At 40.8% G+C, this 17534-nt stretch overlaps 1 protein-coding gene across 1 annotated transcript in view; it reads right to left on the bottom strand.

Annotated features, from left to right (window-relative positions):
- The window catches only part of chrna8 (cholinergic receptor, nicotinic, alpha 8), a 313552-nt gene that overhangs the window by 40529 nt on the left and 255489 nt on the right, over window positions 1-17534 (bottom strand). The window contains exons 8-9 of the mRNA XM_052019719.1: window positions 14044-14238; window positions 6970-7056 (exon numbers count right to left, since the gene is read on the bottom strand). Of these exons, the coding sequence (XP_051875679.1) occupies window positions 6970-7056; window positions 14044-14238 (282 nt within the window). The remainder of the gene's footprint in view (window positions 1-6969; window positions 7057-14043; window positions 14239-17534) is intronic.

The raw sequence follows: 17534 nt of genomic DNA, 5'->3' as shown, positions 1-17534 counted from the left end.
TCAGTCTGTTTGAAGTGCACAAGGCTACATTGTCATTACTTTATGTGCTGGGAGAATATGTTGCAGGGGGACCTACTTAAATTTCAGAAGTGTGTTTCAAATGCCTGAAAGACCACACAACAGCTGAACAGAAGATGAAAATTGACTGCATCATCGCTTTATAGTCAGAGTGCACAAACAGACCCCAGCTAATGGTTGGATTAAGTGTTCTGAGCTGTGTGCATGCTTCTTCCCTGATACTTGTTTAGTCCAGTTCAGTGAACATTTTGAACTTCTTGTTCAATGAATGCAAAAATATCAACACATTGCTTTAATGTTCACCGTGAGGCTATAAATGCTGGAGAAAATTGTACAGTCTCCAATCATTTTATCCGCTGTGTTTTATAATGGTATAAAGAAAACAGTTGAATAAAACCTCTGCTGTTCATATCCTGACTCATGCCAAGTCATGCACGCACATTATCACTGTGACCTCTTGACCTACACTGGCTCCCAGAACAGCACCTCCTCAATTTTTAAATTCTCATCCTAGTTTCCAAATCCTCAATGGCCTCATCTCTGCAAGCTTCTTATGCAGGATGTTAGGGATAAATATGTCCCGGTGAGGCAGAGAAGGAATGGCAGGGTGAAGGAACCGTGGGTGACGAGAGAGGTGGAACGACTTGTTAGGGAGAAGAAGGTAACATACGTGAGGTATAAGCAGCAAGGTTCAGACAGGGCCCGTGAGGAATATAGGGTAGCGAGGAAGGAACTTAAGAAAGGGCTGAGGAGAGCTAGAAGGGACATGAAAGGCTTTGGCTAGTAGGGTTAAGGACAATCCCAAGGCCTTTTTCAAGTACGTGAAGGGTAGGAGGATGGCTAGGGTGAAGGTAGGTCCGATTAAGGACAAAGGTGGGAGAATTTGCCTGGAGGCGGCAGAAGTGGGAGAAGTTCTCAATGAGTACTTCTCTTCGGTATTCACCAGGGAGAGGGGTCTTGATGATGCGGAAGGGAGTGCTGGTAGGGGTAATGTTCTCGAGGTTGTTGATATCAAGAGAGAGGATGTGTTGAAGTTGTTAAATAATATTAAGACAGATAAATCTCCGGGGCCTGACGGGATTTTCCCCAGGCTGCTTCGAGAGGCTAGGGAGGAGATTGCTGAACCGCTGGTAAGGATCTTTGAGTCCTCGTTGTCTACGGGGGTGGTGCCGGAGGATTGGAGGATTGCGAATGTGGTCCCCTTGTTCAAAAAAGGTAATAAGGATAGGCCAGGGAATTATAGACCGGTGAGTCTCACGTCTGTGGTGGGTAAGCTGTTAGAAAGGATTCTAAGGGATAGGATTTATGAACACCTAGAGAATCATGGACTGATTAGGGACAGCCAGCATGGCTTTGAGAAGGGAAGATCTTGCCTCACAAGCCTGATAGAGATCTTTGAGGAGGTGACCAGGAAGATTGATGAGGGCAGTGTGGTGGATGTGGTTTACATGGATTTTAGTAAGGCATTTGATAAGGTTCCTCATGGTAGGCTTCTTCAGAAGGTCAGAGGCCAAGGGATCCAAGGAAGCTTGGCTGTGTGGATTAGAATTGGCTTGCATGTAGAAAGCAGAGGGTTGTGGTGGAAGGAGTGCCCTCGGATTGGAAGGCAGTGACTAGTGGTGTCCCGCAGGGATCGTTCTGGGACCTCTACTTTTTGTGATATTTATAGATGACTTAGATGAGGGGGGTGGAGGGCTGGGTTAGTAAGTTTGCAGACGACACTAAGATAGGCGGTGTTGTGGATAGTGTGGAGGGCTGTCGGAGTTTACAGAGGGATATTGATAGGATGCAGAACTGGGCTGACAAGTGGCAGATCGAGTTCAATCCGGAGAAGTGTGAGGTGGTACACTTTGGAAGGACAAACTCCAGGGCAGAGTACAAGGTAAACGGCAAGGTACTTGGCAGTGTGGAGGAGCAGAGGGATCTGGGGGTTCATATGCACAGTTCATTGAAAGTTGCCTCACAGGTGGAAAGAGCAGTTAAGAAGGCCAATGGGATGTTGGCTTTCATAAGTCGCGGGATTGAGTTTAAGAGCCGCGAGGTTATGATGCAGCTTTACAAAACTCTAGTTAGGCCACATTTAGAGTACTGTGTTCAGTTCTGGTCGCCTCATTATAGGAAGGATGTGGAGGCATTGGAGAGGGTGCAGAGGAGATTTACCAGGATGCTGCCTGGATTGGAGGGTATTGAATATGAGGAGAGGCTTAAGGTGCGAGGGCTTTATTCACTGGAAAGGAGGAGGATGAGAGGAGACATGATAGAGGTATATAAAATATTGAGAGGAATAGATAGAGTAGACAATCAGCGCCTCCTTCCCAGGGCACCAATGCTCAAGACGAGAGGTCATGGCTTTAAGGTTATGGGTGGGAGGTTCAGGGGAGATGTCAGAGGGAGGTTTTTCACCCAAAGAGTGGTTGGTGCATGGAATGCACTGCCTGGGGTGGTGGTGGAGGCAGATACATTGAACAGGTTCAAGAGCTTGTTGGATAGGCATATGGAGGAACGTGAGATAGAGGGATATGCAGGAGGAAGGGGTTAGGTAGTGTGAGGGTGGTCTGATGGACGGCATGACACGGTGGGCCGAAGGGCCTGTTTTGTGCTGTATGGTTCTATGGTTCTCCAGCCTCATAAACCTCTGAGACTTTCACACTTTTTCATTCCCTGCTTCCTTCCTTGATCTTCATTGCACCACAATTGGTGGCTGCCTCTTCAATTGCTGGATCCCAAACTATGGAACTCCCACTCAAATCTTTACTGCTTCCCTGCCTTGTTCTTCTCCAACGTGAACAATTCTCCAGTGTCAAATACTGGTTAAAGATGCTCTTGTGAAATGCTTTGGGATATTTTGGCACTTTGAAGGCACAACATAAGTGCAAGTTATTATTGTCTTGATCAACATAATTGGGTTAATACTGAATTCAATTAAGCGCTGAAACTAACCTGAAACCCACAATGATAAAAGGATTTGATCACAGTCTGACAACCTCTCAATATTCTGCAAGGAATCAGAAACTGAATTTTAATTGAGTTTGTTAAAATTGTCTTATGCTACTTTCTCCTTTCATCTTCAGTTCCTGGGAGCTTGTCTCAATAAATTCACAGTTAGTTTTATTTAATTGGGGAGCCTGCATGCATAATACACATTTTAAACAGATGCCAGGTTTTCACACTGAGTCTTTTATGTAATTTTATTAATTAAAAGATCTCCTATTCTGTAAATCATTGTGGCAACTGTGCCTCAACTGATAGCTCTTGTGACCCTAAGTCTGAAAGTTGTGTCTTTAAATCCCAAGGTAGAAATTTGAGCCAAAAATCTGGACTAACACTCTAGTGCAGTACCAGTAGTGTTATTTGCTCTTGAAAGTATCATCCTTTGGATGGTATCCATCATTTGGATGCTAACTGCCATCTCAGGTGGTCGTGAAAGTCCCTGTGATCCTGTGGAATTACTTTGAAGTGCAGAGGGAATGGATTGTTAACTCCAGTGTCCTAGGAATGTCCACCCTTCAATTAATGTCACTAATCATATTATCTAGTCATAATCATATTGCTTTTTATGGCAGTCTGCCACATTTCCTCATTATGAAATTGATTATGCTTCAAGAAGTGCTTTATCAGTTGGAAAGCACTTTGGGACGATCTGAGGTTATGAAAGGACTACAGCATGGCCTGATCTGATAGGCATTTCATGCAGCACTGCATTTCACAGCTTTATGTTCCTTTGTTTATGGTTATGGGGAACTGGTGCAGAGGAAAAGTTGAGGTCAGTATAGATCAGCATTGATCGTATTGAATGACAGGGCGGGCTTGAGGGGCCTGGTAGCTTAATCTTGCCCCTATTTTCTTGTGTGTTCTTCTTGTTTATGTTCTCTTTCTCTACATCTTCCATCTGGGTAGTCTTCAGGACTCAATGTTGAACTCAACAACTTCAAGTAGCTCACTTTCTCTGTTTATATCAAAACTGGCCAGTTCTGCTGAAAGTCATCCAGCTGTAATCTTGGCTCAGTTTTTCTCTTTCCTTTAGTGTGGTCTGACCTGTTGGGCATTTCCTACAGCTCTGGAGCTGGCAGCTTTTACATGTTCCTTTGTTCATGTTTACTCTTTCTAACCTCCCGCATTAACATATCAACCAGATAACTTTATCAAAAAGATATTACCATGGAGACGCTGGCCTCACTCTATCGGAGATATTCCTTTTGACCCACCCATCCATTCCCCGCCCTATCTGAAACTTAAAACTAAGTTGTTTTCTCTCGTTCCTAGTTCTGATTAATGATCTTCAACCGGAAATGTTAATTCTGTTTCTCTTTTCGCAGATGCTGCCTGACCTGCAAGTGCTTCCATCATTTTCTGATTTTGTTTCATGAAAAAACTACACAATTGAAGGTCCTGCTTCCCTTCCAAGTATAGCTCAGTGTTAGAACATTGATTTCTAATCCTGTTGCAGACTAAACACATCAGTAGTTTGCTCATTGTTGTAATACAGTAAATGCATTGAAATAAATGTATCCGACAACAGTCAGAAAGTAAATACAGTATAATGAAAGATGTAGGTTTCTCATGTGATTTTTTTGCACTTTTGACATAATAATGTCCAAAACTTAATGGCAGTTGTGGCTCAGTTGATGTCACTCTTGCCTCTGATTGGAAGTTTGACCCCTGTGACTTGAGCACAAAATCTGGGCTCATCCTTCTATAAAATATTCTTGTCAGTGCTGTTGGCCTGGAAGCTGCAACCTGCCTGTAAACACACATCAAGGCAGGGCTATATAGTATATCATTTAATATTCCATTGTGTAGCTCACCAAAACTTTGGAAGGAAAGGACATATCTTTTAGAAAAGATATGACTGCTGGGAAACATCTTTCCAAAAGATATGTTCTTTCTTTCCAATGTTTCAAGGCATTGGAACAAAAGGTGTTGCAGCAGCATGTATAGAAGCCTGGCTACTGGAGGGAAGTGTACAGTGGATTTCTTTGGCATTGGTGCTAGGACCACTGCTTCTCTTAATATATTACAATGAATTGGACTTGGGTGTATAGGACACAACTTTCAAATTTGGAGATGACGCAAAACTTGGAAGGAAAGTAAATCATTAGGAGGAATGTAAAGGACATCAAGAAGATGTAGACAGACTGTTGGAATAGACAGAAAGGTGAAAGAAACTTAGTGTTGGGAAATGTATTATGTTACATTTTGATAGGTAGAAATGAGAAGAGGCAAGATAAAGCATTGAGGCAATTCTAAAAGAGTTAGAGGAACAGCAATAGCTTGGGGTGTATGTGCATAGTTCACTGAAAGTGGCATGGCAGGTTGAGACAATGGCTTAAAGAACATATTGTATCACCTGGTGAAAATTTATCTTTCAGCTGACCTCAGAGAAGCTGCTCATTTGGTCATCATCACTTGGTGCAGATTATGCGTCACATTCCTTACATCCCCACACCTGTAAAGTGCTTATTGATTGTGAAATGCTTATGGGTGTTCTGAGATTGCAGAAGTAATTTTATAGAAATGTCTTTCACTTTTTGCTCCTCACTCATTTAGAAACACTAATGTTCACCAGACTAATTGCTGACATAGCAGGACTGCTGTATGAGGAGAGATTGGGTTAGCTGGGTTAGTATTCACAAGAATTTTGAAGAATGAGAGGAAATCTCATTAAAATGTGCAAAATTCCAATGGAGCTTGACAGGATGTTTCCCCTAGATGGGGAAATCTAAAACTGTGGTCACAGTTTCTGGATATAGGGTAAGGAGATGAGGAGAAATCTCTTCAATCAGAAGATGATGAACTTGTGGGATTTGCTACCATTGAGGGGTGTAGAGGCCAGGTCACTGATGCAAAAGGCATGAAGAGGCATGGGAGGAGGATGGGTTTAGAGTAATGAGATAGACAGGCAGCACAGTGATGCAGCTCCAGTTCTGACCTCCAGTTTTGTCCCACATCCCAAAAATATGTTGATTGGTAGGCCAATATAAATTGCCCCTAGTGCATCAGTGACTAGTAGAATCTGTGGGGAATTGATGGGAATATGTGGAGAATATGATAATATTAGCATGGGATTATAGTGTAAATCAGTGCTTGATGGCCTGTGGTGACTCAGTGGTCAGAAGGGCCTGTTCTGTGCTGTATAACCCTTTGATTCTATGGCTTTATGATCAGCCACAATCTTATTGAATGGTCGTAGCCCAAAGGGCCAAGTGGCCTTTTCCTACTTCTGTTTCTCCATTTAGTGTGCTTACTTAATTACTCAGTATATCATAAATTCCTTCCACACTGCCTGAACTATATACATTTTGCCAATTTACATGTGACAAGGTGTACCCTGAGAACTGCAGTTTCATATCAGAGAAGTTAAAACTTTAAGATCCCATGAAGCTTCCCTCTACCTTGCTCTTTGTTCTGCCAGCCACTTTCACACACACACACACACACACACACACACACACACACACACACACACACACACACACACACACACACACACACACACACACACACACACACACACCTGATTTTAAAAATGGCGAGATATGCAAGGAAGATGGTCAATACAAGCTTATTAGGAACCATTGTTCTGCATATCTCTTTGGAGTTCCTTCACGTTCCATTGCAATTTAATTTCTAATCTATCGTAAGATTTGTGCATGTTATTTATTTTAATCTTCCACTGCTTATTGTGATGACTTGTTTTACGGGTAAGTCTGATGTTCAAATGTTGGCAAACTTGCTGGAAGGACACTAGCTTCAGAAGACAATGATTCTGGTCAAACACATTAACATGGGAATTTCGTGCTCACACTTTATTCACCTAAAAATTATGTACAGGGACTATCCGCCTTTTACACAACACTGGTGATGATAGAGCACTCACAATTCACAACTGCTTGTGTAGTCTATTAAATCAAATGGACAAATTCCATAGGACAAAAGTGAGGGCACACTTACCAATCAATGGGACTGAGTCAGATGTTGCTGGCATTATCTCAGCCACAAGCAGCATAAATACGGTTAGAGACAACAGCACAGTGATTCCTGCAAAAGATAAAAGGAGATGGAATAGCACGGGGTTTGCAAGTTATATAGTACAGTCCAAAACTTAGCATGAATAGCATTTGCTTGAAATAGAAACAAAAACAAAAACTATCTTGGTGTTCCTTTTGTGTCAATTCAACCAGGGTCAATGTTTACTGAGGACTTTTCAAGGGGACACTGGGTATCAGTACTTCTAGGTTACTGTGTTTTTTTGTGTGGTATTTCTGGACTGCTGTTAGACTTTTCTGAGGGGCCAAGTTAGGCCAACTCTCTACCAAATGATACATAACATGTATTGCCTCACCAGCTATAATGCAATATCAATGCCCATCTATGAACTGATTATTCCTATCCTGGAACTACATTTATACTCCTTATACATTCAGTTTAAATTCTTGGCGTCAGATCAAAAATCAACATAGAAAACTTAGGAATTGGTGTACAAATGGAGTGATGTCTGAGGCTCAGTTCAAGGTAATGCTTTGGGAGGAAATGGGAAATAGGCAAGATTGGGTTAGCTATCTAATATACACACCAACCCATTTCCATTTCCATTGTGCCTGTGAATTTCCTTGTTAGTCTCTGAGGAAAGGTTGAACTCATGGGAATTTAGAAGAACAAAATATGATCCTACTGAAATATAAGAGACATTAAAAGGTTTAATAGGGTAAGGTGCTAAGAGGATGTTCTTTTTTAATTTGAGGAGGAATATAGAATGAGGGGTGTAGTTTCAGGATAAGGGGTTACTCATTTCAGACAGATGAGGAGAATTTTCTTCTCTCAGGGGGGTGTGAATTTTTAGAATTCTCCACCTCAGAGAGCTGTGCAAGCTGAATCATTCAATATATTCCAGGCAGAAGCAAATTGTATTTTGATTCATTGGCAGTTAAATATGATAAGGATCAGGTAGAAAGCGGAGCCTAGGCTAATCAGTAAAGCTCTGATTTTATTAAATGGCAAGGGAGTCAAATGGAGCATCCCAGATCCTTTTATCTTTAAATATTCCAGTGTGCTAGACCATACAGAACCAGAGAATGATTGAGCAGAAAAGAAAGCTACATTATCCATTATAACTATGCCGGCTCTTTAAAAGAATTAGTACAATGTCCCTGATCTCTGCACATTCTTGCAATTTTCTTACCTTCAAGTATTTATGCTCTTTTGGGGTGTGGCCACTGCTAGCAAGGCCAGAATTTTATTGCTCAATTCCATATAACTCGCACAGTTGGTGATGTTCCTGTACATCTGCTGTCTATTGAGAATTAGTCCTGAATCTTCTTTCACTACATGTTCAGATGGTGCAAACCAGGTCAAAACCTGCTGTGTAATTCTTTTATTATTTCCTATCTGTTTGTTTTGGCAATTAGTTCAAATTGGTTACTTCTGGTGCTGGACATGGTTTTCCCCTGTTCTCCCTGTTCATTACCAGCCCTCATAACTTTCAACCCACTTGACCTTAGCAACTCATGCAAGAGTACCGATGTACTTTGACAATGTGCATCAAGTTCTATTCTACTATATTAACAAAGCGCAATGGGCAGGAGTTACATGAAACACATAAAGCAGTTACAGGAAGTTTGTGCATTGAGCTAGACTTTCCAAATGACAGTAATAGGAAAACTAAAACACAAGTACTACTCTTCTGTATTAAATCAGAAAATACTGGAATCCATGACAGGACAACTAACACAATCTATTCTTTGTTAATATACAAGTTTAACATACAAAGGATTAGCAGAAGAGGTTTGCACAGGTATAAAGAGCAGCACTAATCCCTGCATCACCCTTCTGGTCATAGTCTTCCAGTCCAAAAAATGATCCATTTATTCTTACTCTGCTTTTGCTTGGACAATGGTTAAAAGTTACCCAATCATCCTTTCAGTTGTTGCAGTTACAGGAGTAAATTAATGGTAAGGAAATTAAACAAATATTTTGCATTTGTCTTCACAAAATCATAAACAGAAAACCTCCTGGAAGTGGTGGAGGACTACAGGGCTAGGGTAAATGAGGAGTTCAAAGAATTTAGCAAGAACAAAAAAACTGGTACTGAGGAAATTAATGGGACTGAAAGCTGATAAATCACCAGGACCTGATGATCTGAATCTCAGTGTTTTGAAAGAGTCGACTATGGAGATAGAGGATGTACTAGTTGTCATCTTCCAATATTCCATCGATTCTGGATACTTTCCACGGCTTGAAAGGTAGCAAATGTAATCACGCTAGTTTTATTCTCATAGCCCTATGGATAAATTCTCCAGTCCTCCTGAAGCTGGACCAGAACAAAAGAATTAAAGCTTTCAAATAATGATACACCTACAAACTTGTACCTGTTCAATCCTCTTCTGCAAATTCTTCATATATTAAATGTGCATAGTGAAAAAGGATGGATCATGCAAAACTGGTATACCTGAGATAACATATAGGACTGCTAAATCAGGTATGAAAGTTCACTTCCATGCATGTCATTCTCCCTATTATCCTGCATATGTTTGCATTATTCAAATGGTTTGAAGAAAATTGGAGGTTCTCTGATTCCTTGCCTCCAATTGTCTCTTTTCCTTGAAGACATTGGTTCCTCTGCTCAGATACAGTCCTTGAGGGCTACTGTTCACCCTCCAGCATCTGATTTGACAAATGAAATAGGGTAGACTTGAACACCAACAATCAGATTTCTCTTGCAACATGTTCAAGCAAAGGGCTGTACAGGAATTCTTACTCTTAAATAACAGTGTTTTATGGCTTTAGCACCTTAGAGATACATCAGAGATGGGCAATTTTTATTGATAATGTGCAGTGCAATCAGGTGATTTGAAGATGAAATATCTGCAATGAGTGCGTGCCCCTGGAGAAACTGATGTGCTCATTAAATTCTCATCTGGTGTCTGTTGCCTGAACATATGAAATATTACACTTGAAGGTCTGCTGTAATTTATTTTTAATGTGGTAATATTTCAGAATAGTAAAGGCGAAGATTTTCCCTTTCAAATGCCAAAAATACGAAATCCGTTTAATTGCAAAATTAACTTTTTTGAGCCAGTGTATTTCTTTAAATGTTTGTATTTTGATCAATTAAACAACACTACTTATCAGGAAACTGATTGTGACTATTACTTTGGAAAAGCCGCACTGCTGAGCATGTAAAGTAGTGATGATGTATCAATGGCTCTGGAGCATGAATAATGAGTGACATACATATTAACAACCATGTAACCAGCAGAAGCAATGTGCTGATATTATAGTGGAAAATAACAGTGAAATTATGGATGAGGAATTTGTCTAAGCTCATCCACTGAATAATATTTTCTTGTTTTTCAACGTATATGATTTCTTCAAGAAGAGAAATCTTGCCAAAAAATGGTGCATTAATGATGCCATGCAATTTTAAGTGCAAATTGCTGAGTGAGTTTAGCGCATTAAAAAATCTATTTTGAGTTCTGAATTTCCAGAACCTTTAGAATGGTTTGCTTCACTCAAACAGCATCTTTCCCTTAGCCTCCCCAATTTAAAAAAAACTTTTTGAATTTGCACATTATTTTCCATAAAGTTGCCACAATAATGAATTAATGTTATATTAAATTGAGAATTAAAAGGAATAACTCATTTCTCATTTAAGTACTACAAGTGTTAAACTCAACTGGATTTTATTTCAGATTATATCCAGTAAAACCTTGGAGTGAACTGAAATTCTGTTCATCAGTGTATGAAATGACCACCTTTGGTGCACTTTATGCTATAGGATATTTATTATCATCCTCTGATATGTAATTACATTTCACAACCCTGTTAAAAGCTGTATTCACCAGTTGTGGACAACACAAATATCTATCAATGGCAATGCTGTAGGAACATCTGCCAAAAGCACTGTACTTTTGTGAGGCCCAGTGTGATATAATAAAATATGATATATATTGAATGATTACACAGTAAGGGGAGGGATTATTTTATTTACCTGATCTACAGCTACAATATTGCTGGCATTTTCAGTATTTATTGCACATTCTGAATTGTCCTTGAAATGAGTAGTTTGGTGAACTATTTTCAGGGGCATTTATGAGACAACCTTATTGTTGTACATTTAGAGTTATATGTAGATCAGGTGGATAAGGGTGGATAAGGATGGCTAAGATATGGGTTTTGTGTGAAAATCATCATTACCAACTGAATGAATCGAATTTGATTTCCTCATCTACCATGATGGGACATTTTCAGAGACTGATAGATATTTGGATGTTAAGGGAATCAAGGGATTTTAGGATTACCACAAGGTAGTTGAGGTTAAAGACCTTATGAATGGTGGAGCAGGCATAAGGGGCTGAATGGTCTACTCTGCTTCTGTTTCTTATGTTCTTATATTTTTATTCATGGGATATGGGCATTGTTGTAAAGTTAGCAATTATTTCCCATCCCCAGTTGTTCTTGAGAAGATGGTGGTAAGCCACTTTCTTGAACCACTGCATTCTTTCAGGTGATGGTACTTCCACACTGGTGTTTGGGGGGGGGGGGGAGTTTCAGGATTTAGACCCAGCAATTATGAAGGATCAGTGATAAATTTCCAAGCCAGTATGGTCTGTGGCTTGGATGGGTATCTGCAGATGCTGTTGTTTCCATGTGCCTGCTACCTTGTCCTTTTTGGGGTTAGAAGTTGGGAGGTTTGGGAGGTGCTAGTGGAGAAGCCTGGCAGTGCATTTGAAGTCAACTGAGTGTAATTAGAATCTCAAGACTGGGGATGTTGGCCTGGGAAAGGATACTGACATTGGTTTGCTTTTCCTTATGGTGAATTTGGAGGATTTTAGGGAGACAGTGTTGGTGCTATCTTTCCAATGCTTAGAGGTATCTGATGTAAGTAGTCCAGAGCACAGAGGCATATAGGAACTTAGGGTTCATTACTGCCTAGTAGACCATGAGCTTTGTGTCCTGGCTGACGACTTGATCTTCAAATACCCTTTTCCTCAATTGATCTGACAGGCATTGATAACTGCTGAACCAACCAACACCTAATCTGCACTTTTTACCACAATCAACCTGGCCCCAAAACGTTAGTGTCAACTGAAACGTCGCTGCCAAAAAATCAATGTTGAACCTCTTTAGAGCCCTGCATGGTAGCTTTTATTAGACAGCAACTCAGCAACAACCTTTCAATTCCCAGCCTACAGGAGCACCAAAGGTAGCTCATACCTTGCTGCTGAACTGTGCTCCCCCTCAGCCTTGACCTACTGTCATAGGATCTGCTGAGTAGCAGAAGACCATGAGGAGAGGAGAAGAAGGCAAGAGAGGAAGAAGGAAGAATGAGGGGTGAAGAGAAAGGGTGTGTGGAAGAGAGGGGAAAGGAGATGTGGGAGAGATGGAGATGGAAGTCGGAGACTGGGTGGAGGGAGGGGTGAGAAAGGAGATGTGGGAGAGAAGGGAAGGATGACAGAGACGGGGGAGAGAGAGAGAGTCAGACAGGGTGGAAGAAAGGACAAGGATGAAGAAAGAGGGAGTGTGAGGGAGATGGAATAAGAAGGGTAGAGGAAAGAGGAAAGGGATGATTTCCTGCTCAGACTCTGGATTGTGGGAGGACTGGGTGTGGAGTTATTCTGCTTAGACATGTGGAAGCTGCTATTATTCTGAGTCAGCAGCCGTACACAATTCCAGATCTGGAATTCACCTGCTGTTGACTAGGATCCTTTGCTTTCCCCTGAAACTGACTCCACTTCATCACAGTCCACCTCCATTATTAACACTTGAGAATGGGCGAGGAGTGAGTGACGGTGAAGTCCAGTCCAAAACCAGACCTACCAACATGAGCTCCCCATTCTTCTCCCCTCCACTTGTAGCATCTCATCCCAGTAAAACCATTCCTAGTGTGCAGGTTCAGCAGTGAAGGAGATGATGGTTGTGAGTGAAATTGGAGGTGAACAAGAAAGGCAGATAGCTAGGAGTGAGAAGTGGAAGATAAGTAGGCAAGGAATAGAAGATAAGGTATGAAGGCTGGAGCACTTTATATTTGCGGTTTATATGAAATGCCATTGAATATGAACTAGATATGATTAAATAATCAAAATATTCAGAAAATTACAGAAACTACATTATTATTATTATTTTGTTCTTGGGAACAACAAAATAGCAGATAGTATTGAATTAATACTTCAACACAGTTTTAATTCACGTTTTAAGAAAAGTGTTACACATTAGAATGGTATGTGTTCCAGAGAACCCTGTAAGTTTAAAGGGAGCATGGAAAACAGTAACAGCTGACCTTAAAGGGAACCAGGGCCCTGGAGAGTAGGAAGGACATGTGGAAAATGGGTCTCAGTGTTTGGAAGAGGACTTGGGCTCCAGTGTCTTGGAAGGGAAAGCAGGAACCAAGGACTGGCTGCTTGAAAGGGGGTGTTGGAACCAGAGTCCCAGGAAGTGAACAAAGTGCACAGGAAACTGGGTCAAGGTAAATCAGAAAGGAACCAGAGCCACGGGGAGTGGAAAAGGGACGTGGAAACCAGCACCCAAGTGAGTAAGGAGGGAGTTAAGTAAGCATCACCTGGTGAATCAGATGCCGAACCATTGAGATTTTTAAATAGTCAGAGTGAATTATCGGAGTTCTACTTTATGTCTCTTTCTGCAAACTGCTCATTTCATTCCATAAGAAATGGTGGGCAGTATGAGAAATGAACAAGGTGGAACTGGGGAGTGAGTGAAGGTCTGGGAAGATGGGATCACAGTAGATTACTTGGTTGGAATATGGCTAGCCTCTTTTTGCATTGACCTTCACTATGATTAATCTGGAAAGCACTGATATTCCAGTACTGATAACCAATGCTTCCTGAAGTGCAAAAGTTTAAAAGAAAATGAAGAAGAGTGTATTGCACATTACAACAGAATACAACTCGTGCTTTTTATAAGGGTTTCTGTTAAGCCTTTACATTACTCACCCGAAATATCACAGTTTATACGTTCCACCCAAATGCCCCAAAATACCAACAAAAGAATAATTATTGATACAGACTCTACCTAATGAAATTTTCTCTCCTGAATCTGCTGGCAAAAGGAACACCAGAAGTGCCAATCCAGATATTAGGACACATGGAATCAGTAGGTTTAGTCCATAATAGAGTGTACGCCTGCGCATCATCACTGTGTAGGTCACGTCTGGATAGGGTTCATCGCAGCACTCATAGCGAAGTTCATTTCTTCTTCCAGGTACTCCTACAACACAATAATCACAGGCATTTTGCTCTTCTAGTGAAAGCACAATTCATCACCTTACATAGAACACTGTCCTACAGGAGAAGGCAGAAGAAATTTCAATCAATTGTCATTGGATCATAGTGCTTAATTTTTATTTTATGGACCAGTATAAACGTTCTTAAAACATCTATTAATTTCAAATCAATAAAAATTGGAAAGAAGTATGATGGTCTATGGATTTTCTGATGCCAACTTTACATTATCACAAAGTCATGCTGGATACATTTTCTGGAAAAGAATTGTCTGCTCATTTTATCAAATTATATCAAATTCATTGATTACATCAGGCCAGAAAAATATCCGTACATCTTGTACTTTCCTTTTGCATATCTGCCTGAGTTTCTTATGGAGCCAGTCACCTCAAGTTGGAACAGCGAGGCATCTCACTGTTCCACATTTGTTGCTCATACTGCCTACAATCAGCCAACAGCCACAAAAGAAGGAATGTCTTGCATTTCTACAGTGCCATTTATAACTCTATAATTCTGTCCAGATAATTAGATCCTTGGAAGTCTCCTAAAATAGGAGATGAGCAAGTCAATTTGCGCATACAAAAATCCCACAAATTGCAATGTGAAAATGAATGATCTTTGGCTTTTAGCATTCTTGGCCCAGAGGTAAAGCTGGCCAGATGAGCACACCTGATCTCTTTTAAATAAATGGTTACTTGAGATGGTAGGTGGAGCCTTGATTTAAGGAATGATCGAAAGGGCATTGCCTCCAACAGTATAGCATTTGCTCAGCACAGCACTGGAGTTTGTCTAGATATTGTGCTCACTCTCTGCAGTAGGATCTTCTCATGCTGTGTCACCATTAAGCTACAAGAGACAGAAGGAACAAAATGATGTCTGTGTAGATCCCCTGCCTTCATTGTATTCCATTATTAAAAATTGTATCAAATAATCATGTACCTGGACCATCTTCAGGGCACCAAGCATTGACACTTGGAATGCTGGTCAGACACAGACATTTGCACTAATCTCAAGAGTCTTATTGTCTTAATCTTCTGGTCACATGATTTATGTACAAACCCTGGATCAATGAAACCCTCAGTGCTACAACTTATCTCATCCAATCAGATTCACATTACATAGAATCAGAGAATTATGAAATTATTACAGCACAAAAAGAGGCCATTCAGTCCATTGAGTCTGTGCCAGCCCTAGTAGAGTAATTCCACTAATCCCACTCTCCCACTTTTTCACCACAGCCCTGCAATTATTCTCTCTCCCTTTCGGAAGCACGGACTGATTTCATTTTCATCACCCTTAAGAAAAAGCTACACCCTCTGTAGTTGAACTATCCATTAGTGGGAACAGTTTCCCTCTATCCTCTTGCATAAACCCATCACAATCAAATCTCCTCTCCGCCTTTTTTGGTCCATGGAAAACAACCTTAGTTTCTCCAGAATTGCCTTAAACTTGGAATTCCTCGTCCCTGACACGTTCTAGTAAACCTCTCCTGCACCCTCTCTAGAGCCTTCACATCCTCCTTGAAGTATGATGACCAGATTTGTATGCAACATTCCAGATAACCTTCCTGCTTTTGAACACTGTGTCTATATGAATCCTCGTATCCCAAATATTTTCCTCATCTCCCTCTCAATATGTCCTTCCACTTTCATGGATTAATGCACATGCACATTCTGACACCACTTTGGAACTGTGCCATTTAATCTATATTGTCTCTCATTCTTTCTGCTAAAGTGCATCACTTCAGTGTTCTCTGCATTAAATTCCTTCTGCTGTGATTGCCCATTCAGCCAGCCTTTCATATCTTTTTACAGTTTATCACTATTCCTGTCACTTTTACCACACTTCCAAACCATGTATCATCCACAAATTTGAATATTTCACTCTGCTCCCCATGTCTAAGTTATTCATATATATATTGAAAAAAAATGTGCTCCACTTGGGCAACGTCACTCACCTTTCTCTGATCTGAAAAGCAACGACTTATCATAACCTCCGCCAATTTCCACCCATGCTGCTTCTAGTGGTTTAGTTCTATGGCCTCAGTTTTGTGACCAGTATTTTGCACTGGACTTGTCTCTGAGAATCCACACAGATGGCATCTACTGTATTCCATTCAGCAACCTTCTCTCTGACCTCATCAAAAAATTCAATCAGGTTTTTTAATCCTGCTGGCTCTTCTTTATGCTTTGCCAAGTGCCTATCAGCTTTTTCCTGGTCATTATTTCAAAAAGCATCCCCACATCTGTGGCTAAACCAACTGCTCTCTCGTGGCCAGGCATGAATTTATGATGACTTTTTGACCAAGGCTGTAACCTTTGTTGTCTTGCAGTTGTCTGGCACCTGCCATGTATTTAGGGAGGATTGGAAAAGTATGGAAGTCCTTTTGCATCTTCCAACACATCCCTCAGAAACCGAGCATACACTCATACTGCACCAGTTGATTTGTTTACCAGAATGGTTCTCTGACCTGAAACGTAGACTCATTTTGCCAGTGCTACTTGATCTGCTGTGTGTCTCCAGCATTTTCTGTCCTATTAAACCAACTACATCATTGTCTCAAGTGTGTATTTGTACTTGCAGTTCACCAGCTTTATTCACCACAATTTATGCCTTAACATTCATGGATACTAAACTTGTTTTGCACTTGCTGTAGTCTCTTAGTTTTTTTTCCCATCTAAAACTATACCTGTTCTTTCTCTATTCCTATCTAATATGGATGGCACAGTGGTGCAGCAGGAAGAACTGCTGCCTCATGGCTCCAGTGACTCAGTCCAAACTTCCAGTGTTATGTAGGTGCAGTTTCATGTTCTCCTTGTGACTGTGTGAGTTTCCCCTGGTGCTTCAGTAACCTCCTTCCTTCATGAAGACATGTGCACTTGTAGGTGAATTGGTCACTGTAAATTGCCCCTCGTGTCTAGGTGTCTGATAGAATTTGGGGGAGTTGATGAGTAAGTGACAGGAAAAAATTAATGGGGGAATGTGATTGCTCTGTGATCCGGTATAGACTCAATGGCCTGAATGACCGTCATCTATGTTATATAGAAATACTCTATTACTCCCATTTCTTCATGTGCTTTATTTCTATTTTCTATTACTGTACGCTCATGCCCATCCACCTGATAATTTAGCTTAAATCCTCCCCAAACACAATTTTGAAGTAAAAGAAAGTAAAGGAGTCTTGTATTTATATGGCATTTGTCACAGCCTCAGGGAATCCTTTCACTCATCCTTGTGTGACTCATCGTCAGATTTTCTCACTTTTAAAATCCTTGTAATATT

Source organism: Pristis pectinata, chromosome 7 (assembly GCF_009764475.1).
Source record: "Pristis pectinata isolate sPriPec2 chromosome 7, sPriPec2.1.pri, whole genome shotgun sequence".
In the NCBI taxonomy this organism is placed as follows: domain Eukaryota; kingdom Metazoa; phylum Chordata; class Chondrichthyes; order Rhinopristiformes; family Pristidae; genus Pristis; species Pristis pectinata.
Note: the sequence above shows the minus strand (reverse complement) of the source record. Positions and strands in the feature narration are given on the sequence as shown.